Raw genomic sequence first — 15812 nt, 5'->3', positions numbered from 1 at the left:
GAGGTGTTTTTTTTTTTTTTTGCAGAGCAAAGCTGCCCTCCTGGTGGAGGGTAACTCTGAAGTGCCTCTATTCTCTCCACCTGAACCAATCCTCATGTAACCCTCTGATCTCTATTAAGGTAGCGCGACTCAGGGTTGCGAATGACCACAGTCACCAATTCTTGTCATGTGTCTTGCCCATGTGTGTCTGATCTCTGAATTGTGTGTACTGAAACTCTAATTTCCCTCTGGGATTAATAAAGTATCTTTGATTTGATTTGATTTGAACCGCTCAAACAAACCTTTCAAGAAATTATAATGCCTCCATCTTTAAACCATTTTCTCTATTGACTCGTAAACAGCACAGCTCACGATAAGTAGTTGCCATCTAGAATAATTTAACACCTTTCCTACTCTCAGTTCTGATTTAAAACCAAACCAAAGGCTTTTATTAAAGGCGTTTATTCTGATCTGACGTGTCACTGAGACTTGAGCAGGTGTTATTTACGGCTGTAGACAAGTAGTCATAACTTTGCTGCTCAATAATGGAAGGAGTATGCTGGGAAATTTCCCTAGAGACATATTTATCAGTTTCCAAATCTTAAGATAGCGCTTTGACTGAATTCTGTCACAGAAAGCCGTCTGTCATCAAATCAACTGTGTTTCTAATTCTTTGTTTTGTGTGATTCAGCGTATTTATAGGCAGCTATGACCTCATCAGCATGAGACAGGGCTCCTATTGCAGAAACTAAACATGGGGAACAATGCTCTGGCACCAGCATGGAGGTCTGTAGACGTGTGTTTACCAGTGACCGTTGTGCATACGTGACCAGCTTCCAGTCGCCCAGCCAGCTGGTCCAACTCCTCCCATTCTAACCCAATAAGAACATTTATTATAGTAAAAAGAAATCCTGCGGTCACCGCACACTCACACCGTCTCCTCCCGGCTTTGTTCAGAAATCTCTCTGTCAGAAAAGTCTGTGAACCAGAATATGATTGTAAACGTATCAGAATTACTGACTGGGAAAGGACAACGCTTTTACTTTCATGGGAACAAAGAACCCACCAAACGTTAATATTGATAATAATAACAGTAATAATAAATCAGCAAAAAGCGGAGTCTTCCAAACCCGTCAACACAGATAAGATACGAAACAAGAGAAAGAAGAAATAACAAGTGAAGCTGAAATATCACGACTATCATTTCTGTTTGGGAGCCAAGTTAATGTTCCTCTGGAATTTTTCATCCCATTTTTTCACCTGATGAACAATACCAGACTGTTTTGATAAGGAGATGAACTCGCTCCTCTGTTCTTCACCACGTCCCTTTTATTTTTCTTCTCCGCTCCGTAACTTTTCCTCGGTCTTGGATATTTCTGTGCCGTCCTCAGGGTCCGTGTTTCAAACATCGGCGTGTTTGGATTTAATCTCTCTCCCGGCCCGTATATCAAAGAGAGGGCAGGTGTGGCCTCCGAAGACGGTGTCACGCAGATAATCAAGATTTGTTCTCTGCGAACTGGGAGGAACCCGGTCAGCTCTGGTCAGGAGGGCTGCTTGTCTGGATGGGAAGTGATTTGCGGTTTACAGGAAGAGCTCTGCAGACTGGATTTTAACCTCCCTGTCAGGCGTGGAGGAGGAATGTGGGTCGCCTAGTGTCTAGTCTCTACAGAGACTGAAATAAAACCAGGAACCTCTGCATCTAACTACTCACACTCTTAATTATGCACACGACAACTCTCCCTCCACACAATTAACGTCTGCCTCACTTTTCCTTTTTTTAAGTTTAGTTTCAAGATTAATTGCTTGCATTTCTTCAATTTGTGCCACTGCCCGTCCTGCGAGGTTTCCAACCGGCACGCTCACACACCTTGAAAGGACTCCCTTCATTAGCCTCCCTGCTCAATAACATCAATAGCCCCCATGGCCAGTGATTAATCCAACCGCTTAGATGTCTGCAGAGCCACACCTCCTCTCTGATCACAGCATTTGTGTCCGACTCTTAGCCACCTTCGTGCATTCACACACTTGATTCCAATCCCATCCCCTCACCTGATCAGTGCCATTAAATCTGTCCGAGAAACACGATTAGACCGGATCAAAGGCAGAGATTGCATCATTGCACGGTAGCGTGCGATACCTGTAAGCACACTCTTACAATGCACAAGAGTAAAGGAGGTTAAAAAAAACAGCCTCTCAACTTCGATTTCCTCCTGTGCCTGCCTCGTTTCCCCTGCGATCTCAGGAACTGCTCCACTATCTGTTATTCTGCTTCTTTGTAGTTGTCTGTTTCTCTGTATTTCTCCCCGCAGACCTCCCTCGACTCTGATCAGAGATCAGCAAGATTTAACGTCGAGGACTGTCTCAGGTGTGTTTCCCTCTGCGGCTTTCTTTTCGAGTTTCCTACCCGAGATCTGTGCCCTCAAATGCGTTCGTCAGTTCCTTTTTGATTCCATTGATTTTTGAGCCTCTGAAGGCCTAAAGTGGACCATTTGGAGCTGTCTGTACTTTAAGTTCACTTGTATGTGTCTAAAAAAACGGAGGGTGGACAACAATCTGTGTGGTTAATTCACAAACCTGTTGTGGCCTTGACAACGTACAGGATTCAGTTCCTGCCTGCAACAAAGTGCTTCCCACTGCTTCTAACCTTTCCTGTGTCTGACCCAAGCTCAGCCGCTGTCTCGGATCCATAAGGTAATAAACACAACAAGCAGCCTGACCTCGGCAGCACAAAGCCCCGAGCGCTGTCCGATATGACAGCAATCTCTTTTTCTCTCTTTTCCTTCTCTTTACAAGCCCGAGTGATGCAGGGAGAGCTGTATTGACTTTGAATGCTGGCTACAGAAACATCGCAGGCTCTGTGCTCAGAGCTGTCCGGCGTAAAAAGCAAATCAATACTTTTCATATTCCGGTGTAGTGGAGTGCTATCGACCACGGCCTTCGCGTAGCCGCGCTGACTCACAACCAGCGTGCCGTGTCATTCCCAAACATGCTGTTTTAATCAGTCTCTCTCGACTCCGTCCGCCACACGTCCTCCACCAGCTCCTCTCCAAGGGCTGGTGGATGTGAGTAGTGGTTCCATCTACAGGATGAGAGTCTAAAGAGAGGCCGTCAGAACCAAAGTGACACAGAGAGAAGGCGACGTCCATCAGAGTGCTTTTGTTGTTCCAAGACCGGCCAGCACTTTCCATCAGGCGTGAGCGGCGGAGCCCGGGCTCGCTCTGTTTGTGGCCGGGGGCAAAAACAGCTTTCTGCCCCTTCGTCTCTAAAACAAACGATGTTTTTCTGCTCCATACGCAAATCCTCATTCATATTTAAGTTAAACCCACGTTTAGATTGGTTCCTATTTCCAAACACCTGCCAGTAAATTGCAGGTAATTTATTTATTTATTTATTTATTTGGGGGGGGGGGGGGGGGGGCTTCCCCTCGTCGATGCCCTTCACGATGTAATCCAGAAACAGTCAGAGGTTTATGTGCTGATTATAAGCCTGCAGCCCAATCACATTCATTCCACTTAATGTGATCTCACGCATCCCGCTGATGTCAGCCAAGACCCCCCGCCGCCAGCCTGATGTGGCCGGCTCCCCTCTGCCCGTGAAAGGCTCGCCGCTGTCATTCGTAGCTGTTGTGGGGTGATCATCATCATCATCAGGCTCACCACCTATGCCAGGACCACCATCGGTCTGGCTGTCATCATGTTCACCCTCACCGTCACCGTCATCCTACAGAGTAAACAGCGGGAGTCGCTGGCTGAGTGAGGGTTTGAAATGTGAAAACGGTTGGGCTCCCTCGCTTGGTGGTGGCTACTGTTCTCAAAACAAAATACTCATCAGAGCAGGAACACCTTGAGGGTTAAAAAAGGAATATTCTAGGTTTACAATTCATTCGCTGTGGTCTTTAGTATGAATGAATGCCTTGTGAGTTGCTTTCTGTGGATAAAACGCTCTGGCGCTCCTGTTTCAGGAAGCTGGTAGGATTTGGGGTCTTGCTCATTAATGTTCATGATATGCAAACATTTTTCTGATTGGCTAACAGCAACGCGACTCTTCCACTGCCTCCGTTTGGAGGAAAGAAAACAATGTTTCATCTCCACAGATATCACAAACCTGAAAGTGTTCGGCCATGTTGTGCTGTTGCTATTGCTAATGCTAATGGTTAGCTCCACTAGCTGAGCTCTGCTCTCTCACGGACCGACTGAACCAACAGCAGCCCTCTGCGATCGCAAGTAATGGTGGGTGAGCCCGCGACTGCAGATTCTACAATGCGATGTAGATCTTTCTGGCTTTTTGACCCGAGTTGCTCACCGTCTTTTTTTGTTGGCGTCTAATGCAGGAAATGGCGGGAGAAGGCTGTTTCGCGTGCAGCATGCGTGTTTCAAAACGAATGAGTTGCACCGTTTCTCAGTGCACCTCCTCTTTAAAAGATCGTAGTAAATATGACAAAGTTAAGATCTGGGCTATCACTATGTCAATGGCGTATAATGTTTGGAATACTTTTAGGTTTCTAAAAAGCTAAATTATGATTGATTTTAAAGCATCAATACAAAAGCTAATTTATTGGCAGTTTAACAAAAGAAATATCTTTGGGTAGACCTTTCTTTTAATTTCCTAATTACAATGTACTAAACTGGTAATTACATAGTAAGTTACAGTAGAGTCACCCACTAAAATTAGTTTTAATTACATAGTAATACACTGTAAATTACTATGTAATTACCGTGACCAAGTACATGGAACTTGAGAAACTAAATTAAGGGGTAGACATGTGAAAACTTATCTCGGGACATTTTTTATTTTCACTTTGCTGATGTCATGAGTCAGAGTTACTGTTCATCCCATGCCAGTCTTTTGTTTAACGACTCATTTCCCCACTTATTTTAAATTTCAAGCTCAGGAATTTAATATGTTTTACTTCATTCTGACCAAACACAGAAAAGTAATAAACTGCTGATCACGTTTCTGAAAACCTGTGACTCATAAATTACATCAAACATGAGATTTTTATCTTTCTTCCCTGGACATACCTGTGAGAGCAGGTGCATGCTGGAAAATAACTACTCATTGAGGTATTTTAATCAATTTGGCAAAAGCAATTTTCCACAGTTGATTAAATAAGAAATTAGAAACATCTGTTCTGCAGTCTAAATATAAATTTAGTTTATTCTTTTGAACCAGCTTGAAATAATCACCATCGTGCCCTAAAGCACTGGATCCCGGGATGAAGTTGGTACTTCATTCTGAAGCACCAGGTGAGGTGGGGTGGGGTGGGTGGGGGTGGGGGGTGGGGTCATGAAAAGATCCACAAAATCATCCATCCATTGTCTTCATCCGTTTATCCTCACAGGGTTGCAGCGGGCCGGTGCCTAGCAGCCTTCGGGTAAACAGGCGGGGTACACCCTGCACAGGTTGCCAGTCCATCGCAGGCCAACACAGGACAAACAATCAAACACACACACACACACACGCACGCACACACACACACACACACACACACACACACACACACACACACACTGATGCTAAAGAGCTCCTTAACAGTAAAGATGACAGGTCCTGAGGATGTCGTCGGCGTTGTGGTTGTGTAGATTAATCATGCCTGTTTTCCACCGCCACATTAAAAGCAGACATATCACTCGTTAAACTCATCAGGACAAAATGACGAAGGAAGTCACCGTTGGGTGCAGATTCATCTAATTATTAGAGCTCCTTTGGGATTTATGAACTTTCTCTTCTTAGAAGGCGTTTCAGCATTTAGGTCAGGTGAGCTAACGTTCAGAAGATGGATATGGCTCTGATATTTAAACAAAAACAAATTCCATCCTGCTGTGAGGATAATGATATCCAGATTAATCTGCAGTGATTGCAAGTTAGATTTAGTTCTGCCTGGATGGAGACACTATAGACTAAATCACCTGATGTGTTCCAGCGCCTGTATTTCATTCATTAATAAACAGACTGTTTCATTCGTAAAAGACCGAGGAGGTCTATTTCTGGGGAAATGAAAGCAGCTCATAGTGGATTCGCTGCTGTAGTCATGCACGGGGAGACTTCGTGTTGTGGTCGGAGAGAAGGAATGAGCTGTGGGCATGCTGGTTCATAGGGGTGATGTTCACTCAGAGATCACCTCAGTTATAACCTCACAGTGACCTTTCGGTTCGTTCGTGTTGCACAGAATCTCACAAACTCAGGGAAAGTTTGTCCAAATCTAATTTACTGTACGTAAGTGGAGTCATGCAGCTTTTTATTCGGTTTAAAGCCAGTCTGTTTATTCTGACTAAAGGAATGTTTGAGGAAAACTGGGCTTATCCAGGGGTGTATCGTGAACTCTTTCTTTTTTTTGGCATAAATGTAAAATTAGAAAGTACTCGAGAGCAGAGTAAGGAGCCGACCGTTTGCATCTCTCCAGTTTATGACGTTAGTCACATCAGATTAGGAATAAATGCTGCAGATCTAATCCAGACTAGCAATGAAGGCTGCACTGCTTCCTAGAGGTGATAAAACTCCAGAAATGGTCTCAGAACCCTCACAAACAGCTCAGATGGACCTGCAGATTAGAGAGGATCTTTGATGTTCTTCAGAGATTCTGTAATAAAGCAGCTCAGGACTTCGTTCTTTCTGCATTTTCTATTCCAAGTTGAATATTTTTGTTAAGGAAAAACAAATATATTTCATAATTGAAAAAACTGATGAAGACAAATATGGCTGGACATCTCAGAAACTGGTCACAATGGGGAATGTTCTTATGGCAAAATCTTAACAAAGAAAATAAAACATCAATACACATTTGAAATGTAGAAAAAGCTCCAATTAAAACATAAATTAACATTCTCTAACTGATTTTTAATTTTGGCGAAATGAAAACTTAATGAATTTAACCCTCCCACTGTCTTTACCCCACGAGGAAAGTTGACCATTGAGCAGGATTGATGGTTTATCCCTTGAGGTCCACGTGGCAGGGGTGAGGTGGTGCTCACTCCTCACCCCTGCCACATGGACCCAAGGGATAACTTTCCTCGTGGGGTCACACCCATTATGGACAGTGGGAGGGTAAAAGAAACCTGGATGTTTGGGTTAGCTGTCACTTCAAATGTGGGGAAAACTAAAATATGATTCATGTTTTTTGTGCTGAGAAGTAAAGTATATATATACTTATATATATATATATATATATATATATATATATATATATATATATATATATATATATATATATATATATATATATATACTTATATACTTATATATATATATATATATATACTTATATATATATATATATATATACTTATATATATATATATATATACAGTTTTCATAAGTTATAAATGTTGGACAACAACTTATTTTGTGACTTTATGTTTTAAGTAAGCATGTTTCATTCAATTATTAATTAGCGTGCATAAATGTTTGCACACTAATAAAATCAAATTCATATTATGAAATAGGTATAAATGTTTCAGACTTTTAATTTGAAGGAATTCATAAAGTTTTTAAAGTTCTGCTGTGGGAGTAAATTCCATATGTCTGTTTTTATTTTGTTTACTCAGCAAAAACACACCCAGATACTTATCAGTCAGATTTAGGAGCACGTGTGCTTCCTCTGGCTGTTCGTTTCACTTTTTACTCCACATTTTGATTTTGTTTAGAAAGGATTACAGCAATGTTCTGCTGAGCTGTGGTGCCCTCATGGAGGGGGCCATCGGCTTGAACACTGCTGCTCAGTGGCGGCTGGCCAGTAGAGGGCGACAGGGCGCCGCCCTCTCAGTTTTCCCGTGCTGTTTTTCAATCGCCCAAACAGGACGAGACCAGCTGTCCAATTGCTGACAAGAATATCAAAGGGTAGGAATGGGAATGTCAGCGTCGACGTTGTTTCAGAACGTTTCAGAAGCATGATGGGCGATGGAGCTACCGCCAAAGGATTCGTTGGTGTTCGGTAGAACTCGGCAGAGTCGTTTTTTGGTCGTGACGCAGATGTAACATGGACGCCGCCGGTGACTACAAACAGCATGGATACCGGATCTCAGCAGCCACTGAATTCAGTTCGGTCTCTTCTCCAGCATCCGTTCGAGAGGAGAACTATGGTGGAAAAACTTAATGTCAAAGAGCTTGGACCAGATCAGCCCGACGTAAAGATAAGCCAGCAGGAGAAGGAGAGAGGTAAACTGTACACACGAGGCTTCTGGGAAGGCTTGGCTAGCTGGATGCAATCACGCTAATGCGTTATTTTGCTTTCCGTGTTTGTTATTCAAAACGACTTGGACAGATAAGGCATGGATGAGTCAGGAGTTACAGACATGAAACATTTTTCTGAGAAGGTGAAGAAACACGAGTCATCCCGGGCACACATGGACAACAACACGGTGAAGCTAGCCATGCTAGGCAGCAGAGCTAACGTTGCCATGCAGGGAACAACAGCAGCTGGGTGCAGAGGTAAGCTGTACATTACATTTCTGTAAACAAGACAATCGAATCAGAAATCCTTGGTTGTCCCACAAACCGGGACATTTGTTTAATAACATGTTTAATGTGCAATAACTGTAAAAACTAATTTCAACACACATACTTATTATACATATTTAATCACGTAAATGTGTATTTCATGTAAATTTGTACATACATCAATCTGATTCCATTTTACTTGTTACACTTCTGCTGCAGCAAACAAATTTCCCAGCTTTTGGGACAATTAAACATTTCTGATTCTCATTTAGATGTTTTTACCTCAAATGTAAAAACATCTGATTCAGAATCAGAAATGTTTTATTGTCCCAAAAAACGGGAAATATGACATTTGTAAGAGGATACTGATGACATTATTTCCTATGAAAGTGTTTCCTATGTACTTATCTGTTGTTTTTTATGTATCTACTTTAAAGAGGATTAAGACTTTCCTTGAGGAACACCATGACACAGAATGGGCTGAATGCTCTTGTCATGCTCTCCATGGAAAAAAAGCTTGTCACAAACATTCCTGACTTCAATAAAAAGCTCATCGAGAGCTTTGCCACTCAGAAGGACAGAAGGGCAAAATTTCTGTACAAATGAGGTAACACACACACACACACACACACACACACACACACACACACACACACACACACACACACACACACACACACACACACACACATGCATCCACTTGATCTTTGTATAAAGTTGACCTTGGCACAACACTCCAGAAATATTTAACAGTGTAAATTTCTGGCATTTTGTCTAAGTAGTGTTTACTACCATTACTGTAACAGTGACCTGCTCATAATTTTTCGTGTTCACTCAAATGTTGAAATTAAACAAAATGTTTTTGTTACTTGCCTCTTGCATTGCCTATTTACCATTTATGGTCGTGATATTTTATGTGCAATTTAATGCAGTATTTTTCAACCTTGGTCCGCAAGGCAGTTTGCCAATAGTCAGACACACCTGGATTAATCAGTTTGTCCAATAATGTAAGACAGGAAATAAAAAAGCTGTGCTTAATTCAGGAAATAGTGAAGCTGTGCACAAAGCTCAGAAAGCACAAGTTTGTTTAAAAATAAAAAATAGCACAGCCCCACCAAAAATATTTTTCACCAGCCGCCACTGCTGCTGCTAACCATTTCCTCATTCTCCCTCTCCTAATAATAACATTTTACTTTCTTTGACTTTGGATGTGCTACTACTAGTTTACCCGTTTATTTATAGATCCACTAGGATAAATACAATAAAGTTTATCTCTCACCAAATAGAATATTTACTAAGAAATCACAATGTAACTATAGAAACATTACTTGGTTTGTGTGTGTGTGTGTGTGTGTGTGTGTGCGTGCGAGTGCGTGTGTGAGTGTGTGCGTGTGCTCTGTTGTCTCGATCCCCAGTGAGTCGTGGAGGATGGCTGCTTATACTGAGCCAGGATCCTCTGGAGGTTTCTTCCTGTTAAAAGAGAGTTTTCCTCTCCACTGTCGCTAAATGCTTGCTTAGTATGAGGATTGCTGTAAAGTCAGTGACTTGATGCAATTTGCTGGGTTCCTTATATAGGAAACCTTTTTCTGATTGGCTTAGTGACCTGGGGCCTCATTTATCAAACATTGCGTAGAATCCTTACTAAAACCGTACTTAAGCTCTGCAAAAAAAGTACTTACGCCAAGTAGGTTTGTGATCTATCAAACATGGAGGACGCACAGCTGCACGCAATCTCCGCTTCATGAATCAGAGACTAACGAGAATGTTTCTCAGCTGCGTTTTAGTCACATCCCGCCCTCACCACGCCCACTTACTGCCATAAATAGTCAATGCAAAGTGCCTTGTGGATCTCATGCATATACATAAGCCGGCTGTTGCGGCGCTCCACCAATGATGATGGTGACCGTAGATCAAGGCAGATCAAGGAAGCACAATTTCACAGAAGCAGAAATTGAGGTACCTGCGGGTGAGGTGGAGAAATGCAAGGAAGTGCTTTTGCAAAACAAACAAGAGAAAATCCACGGAGTGGCACAGCGTTGCTGAATCCGTCAATGTTGAGTTCTTCAGAGAGATCTGTGGTGGATATAAAAAAAAATGGTCCGATTGGGATTCAATCCCGAGACCCCCGAGTGAAAGTCACGTGCGCTAACCAGTCACCCAAACAGAGATCTCTCCTGTACAAGTAGCCAGGGTGCATGATCAATCGGGTCACAGTGACAGGACACACACGGTCACAGACGCATGACATTCTGTCTCAATCTGCCCCCATGCTGATATTCTGCATTCATTATTCTGCGCTTCAGGCTGTGTGTGTGTGTGTGTGTGTGTGTGGGGGGTCTTGTTCTGTGTGAAAACAAAGCGGTACAAGTGATAATGCTGCTGGATTTCATAATTGTATCCTCCTCAGCAGCAGCACTGCAGGTGCTCTCCATGTCCAAAATGAGCATAAGCCAGGTCCTTAGTCAACTTAAAGTTGCGCACATTTTTCTGCTACGTTTTCTTGCATAAATCCCAAAGTTTGCGTGGAAAGTTGCTTACGCAGTTTTCTGACCCGTTTTGGGCGTAAGCAAGCTTGATAAACGAGGCCCCTGAGCTGTATTGGAATGTTTATTATGTGAAGTGCCTTGAGACGACTCTTGTCGTGATTTGGCGCTATATAAATAAACTTGAATTTAATTGATTATGTTGGGGTTTTTTTCTCTTAGTATTTTAAAAGTTTCAATGTCAGAATTGAGCGAGCTTTGCATCCCATGAAACCTTCCAAGCACCTTTTTTGTTTTTTGAGCTGCCCTGAGCTGATTTCGATGGAACTTTATCACCGTGGCGTTTGTTGTGCTGCGGGTGAGCAGATGTATGCTGGCTCCTGTGGAGGAGTTTCCCTTCATCTCCGTGATGAAGAGCATGCTCCTCTGCTCCTCCCGTGAGCTACACCTTCTAAAACACAAGAAAATCATTAATAAAGAGCTGAAACTTCGACTGGACCCGCATGACCGGACTCCTGACATATGACCCACGCTAAACTCATGGACTGCTTGTATTAACTACAGCCTGTACATACTTATAGTCATAGAATATTCATAACATACTTCATACCGTGTATATTATAACATACATAATAGATCCATTTCTGTAATATTCTTACACATCTATTTCGTTGCCCTGTACCTGTACATGTGCAATGACAACAAAGTTGAATTCTATTCTATTCTATTCTATTCTATGCCTCTCACTAGCTTTTAAGTGTTGAAAGTAAAGAATGATGGTGCTGGTCAATGTTGCTGCAGTTTCTGCTACAAATATATGATTTTAAACTTTAAAGTCATCTCACAGTTTGGACTCTTGCAGATAAGAGGTGTGTTTCTTCCCCTGTGGAAGGGAGGCTGCTCAGACAGCCGTGAGGCTGATTATCGTGCAGCTCCGCGGCCACGCTCCACACGGAAACATCACTGTGTCTTGTCTCAGTGTGATGCTGGGAGCCCGGCAGGATCCCGGCCCAGAATGCTGACTTCCACTGTGAGCTTTCTATGGTCAGCTTGAATAGTACACTGATGAAAAGTGGAGATCACTTCAAGTCCCACGGTTCCTTTCAGATTTTGCTCCTGGGAACCACACTTATTTTTCTTTTAATCCTGTGACTCAGACAGATTTTTTGTACCAATTTGCATTTGGATGTGAATAAAAAAAATCCACAAAAACAAAGACGGTAAGCAGCTTGTTCAGTTCAGCTATTTTACTGGTCATACAGGGGACATATGATGCAACACAACTTTTGCATCCCTTTGTGCTGCTGTGTAGGTCTCTACTGCCTCCGTAAACACTCCAAATGTGAAAAAAATGAGCTATTTCAAAAAGTCATCGTTTGTGATGTCACAAATAAGAAATTTTCATCTAACCACCTTTCATCTGTAAAGAGGAGCAACAGCTGTGCTCTGAGGTCCTCCTGCATGTCAGGGCTTCTCTGCTTATAGCAGCCAATCAGGAGATGGGTGGGCGTGGCCCGTTCCAGCTTGTTTTTGTGACCGTGCCCTGAAATGGCTCATTCTGGAAGGTTCTGAAAATATGAAAATTAAAACAGCTGAAATTGCTTCATGTATGAGGAATTGTATGCAAATAATTTCATTTTGTATCAATTATAGATCTATTATAAGTAAAGAATAAGTCATAACATGTCTCCTTTAAATAATAACTTTGACAAGGACTGCAACAGCTTAATGAGTTTGCAGCTTTTCCATCAGATGGAGCCTAAAATTTGAGATTCTCCACGTGTCTTTTGCCCACTTTCAGTCCCAGATTGCATTAACCCGTGTAACTCGCTGATACGTACCTGACCGCTGAACTGCAAACAGAAAAGGGTTGCAGGGCTACCATCTATGTTTGCAGAAGTTGTTGGCGACCCCGACGGTTTCCGACATGTCGACACCGGACTCAATCTTTAACGGAGCCTTATACAACCTGACCAGACTTGTCGCTCCTGATTCCAACTGAATTTATCTGTTGATCTTTTGCTGACTCTTTTTCTGCAGCACTGACTCTCCCTATCCACTCAGCTGTAAACGTCTGTGGGCGAAATAAAAATGCGATTTTTTAAAATGCTTTTCACAAACAACGACCCTCAAATGCAGAGGACTAGACTAGCACCATGAGAAACAGTTTTTTAATTTATTTTTGTGGGTGTATGCTTTGATTTATGCTGTTAAGTAGTGGAGTATTTCTGTCGTCCCATGTGTTTGCCTGCAGCGTAAGCCGATGTAATCCTGTGGTTAAATCATTTCACTCAGCGGAGAGTATTCGATGGAACCGCTAAAGCTACGGTGGAGAATTCAACTCGCTGGCTCGACTCGGTCAAACACAAGGGGAAGGAGAAAGCTTCCTGCGACCTGACCTCAGGCGGTCAGCTGTCAACAGAACAGTGAGAGCTTGTTTTCAGGTGTATAGATACAAAGCAATGTGCTGTAAATTAAAAGCTTTTTTTCTGTTAAAAAATCTTTAGAAAGTTGTTTTTCTTCTAATAAAAGTAACTGAGGAGTAGGTCTAGAGGGAGAAATCCATTCCTCACAGCTAATACTAACAGGTCAGAACTCATGACTATCCATCCATCCATTTTCATCCGCTTCTCTGGAGTCGGGTCGCGGGGGCAGTAGCCTAAGGCGAGAGGCCCAGACTTCCCTCTCCCCAGCCACTTGGGCCAGCTCCTCCGGGGAAATCCCAAGGCATTCCCTGGCCAGGTGAGAGACATAGTCCCTCCAACGTGTCCTGGGTCTACCTTTAGGTCTCCTCCCGGTTGGACGTGCCCGGAAAACCTCACCAGGGAGGCGTCCAGGAGGCATCCTGACCAGATGCCCGAGCCACCTCAACTGGCTCCTCACGATGTGGAGGAGCAGCGGGTCTACTCCTAGCCCCTCCCAAATGACCGAGCTTCTCACCCTATCTCTAAGGAAGAGCCCAGCCACTCTTCGGAGAAAACTCATTTCGGCCGCTTGTATCCGCAATCTCGTTCTTTCGGTCATTACCCAAAGCTCGTGACCATAGGTGAGGTTAGGAACGTAGATCGACTGGTAAATCAAGAGTTTTGCCTTCCATCTCAGCTCTCTCTTCACCACGACAGACCGGTACAACGCCCGCATCACTGCAGATGCAGCACCAATCCACCTATCAATCTCACACTTCAGTTTTCCATCACTCGTGAACAAGACCCCGAGCTACTTAAACTCTTCCACTTGGGGCAGGACCTCAACCCTGACCCGGAGAAGGCATTCTACCCTTTTCTGAATCAAGACCATGGTCTCAGATTTAGAGGAGCTGATTCTCATCCCAGCTGCTTCACACTCGGCTGCGAACCGCTCCAGCAAAAGCTGAAGATCACGTTCTGATGAAGCCAACAGGACCACATCATCTGCAAAACGCAGAGACCTGATCCTCATGCCACCAAAACAGATGTCCTCCACACCTTGGCTGAGCCTAGAAATCCTGTCCATAAAGGTTATGAACAGAATCGGTGACAAATGGCAGCCTTGGCGGAGTCCAACTCTCACTGGGAACGAGCCCGACTTACTGCCGGCAATGCGGACCAATCTCTGACACCGGTCATACAGGGACCTAACAGCCCATATCAGAGGGCCTGGTACCCCATACTCCCGGAGTACCCCCCACAGGGCCCCCGAGGGATGCAGTCAAACGCCTTCTCCAAATCCACAAAAACAAATGTAGATTGGTTGGGCAACTTCCCACACACCCTCCAGGATCCCCCTAAGGATATAGAGCTGGTCCAGTGTTCCAGGGCCAGGACGAAAACCACATTGCTCCTCCTGAATCTGAGGTTCAACAATCCGATGGACCCTCCTCTCCAGAACCCCTGAATAGACCTTACCAGGAAGCCTCAGGAGTGTGATCCCCCTGTAGTTGGAATACACCCTGCGGTCCCCCTTTTTAAATAAGGGGTCTGCCAGTCCAGTGGGACTGCCCCCGATGTCCACGCGATATTGCAGAGCCGCGTCAGCCAACACAGCACAACAACATCCAGAGCCTTAAGGAACTCCGGGCGGATCTCATCCACCCCTGGAGCCTTGCCACAGAGGAGCTTTTTAACCACGTCAGTGACCTCAGCACCAGAGATTTGAGAGGCCAACCCAAAGTCCCCAGACTCTGCTTCCTCACTGGAAGACGTGTCAGTGGGATTGAGGAGGTCTTTGAAGTATTCTGCCCACAGATCCACAACATCCTGAGTAGAGGTCAGCAGCACACCGTCCACACTATGTCATTATGGACAATTCATGACTGGCACAGAAGTCCAATAACAAAACACCACTCGAATTCAGATCAGGGGGGCCGTTCCTCCCAACCACACCTCTCCAGGTCTCACTGTTGTTGCCCACGTGAGCGTTAAAGTCCCCCAGCAGAACAAGGGAGTCACCAGAAGGGGCGCTTTCCAGCACCTCCTCCAAGGTCTCCAAAAAGGGTGGGTAGTCTGAACTGTAGTTTGGTGCATAAGCACAGACCACAGTCAGAACCCGTCCCCCCACACGTAGGCGGAGGAAGGCTACCCTCTCATTCACTAGGGTAAACCCCAACGTACAGGCACCAAGATGGGGGGCAACTAGTATGCCCACCCCTGCTCAGCGCCTCTCAGTGGGAGCAACTCCAGAGTGGTAGAAAGTCCAACCCCTCTCAAGGAAACTGGTTCTGGAGCCAGAGCCATGCGTTGAGGTGAGCCCGACTATATCTAGTCAGAACCTCTCAACCTCACACACCAACTCAGGCTCCTTCCCCACCAGAGAGGTGACATTCCATGTGCCAAGAGCCAGCTTCTGTAGCCGAGGATCAGACCGCCAAGGTCCCCGCCCTCGACTACCACCCGTCACACACTGCACCCGACCCCTTTGGCCCCTCCCACGAGTGGT

At 44.3% G+C, this 15812-nt stretch overlaps 1 protein-coding gene across 4 annotated transcripts in view; it reads left to right on the top strand.

Annotated features, from left to right (window-relative positions):
- The first annotated feature begins 8267 nt into the window (after positions 1 to 8267).
- efna5b (ephrin-A5b) overlaps positions 8268 to 15812 on the top strand; it is a 268124-nt gene continuing 260579 nt past the window's right edge. For 2 of the 4 annotated variants that reach the window (XM_054731562.2, XM_054731561.2), the window contains exons 1-2: positions 8268 to 8406; positions 8853 to 9022. In XM_054731562.2, the coding sequence (XP_054587537.2) occupies positions 8900 to 9022 (123 nt within the window). In that variant the 5' untranslated portion in view covers positions 8268 to 8406; positions 8853 to 8899. Of the gene's footprint in view, positions 8407 to 8852; positions 9023 to 15812 lie in introns of those variants that run through there. The other 2 variants (XM_054731565.2, XM_054731563.2) reach the window with 2 other exon arrangements.

Source organism: Nothobranchius furzeri, chromosome 17 (genome assembly GCF_043380555.1).
Source record: "Nothobranchius furzeri strain GRZ-AD chromosome 17, NfurGRZ-RIMD1, whole genome shotgun sequence".
In the NCBI taxonomy this organism is placed as follows: Eukaryota; Metazoa; Chordata; class Actinopteri; order Cyprinodontiformes; family Nothobranchiidae; genus Nothobranchius; species Nothobranchius furzeri.
Note: the sequence above shows the minus strand (reverse complement) of the source record. Positions and strands in the feature narration are given on the sequence as shown.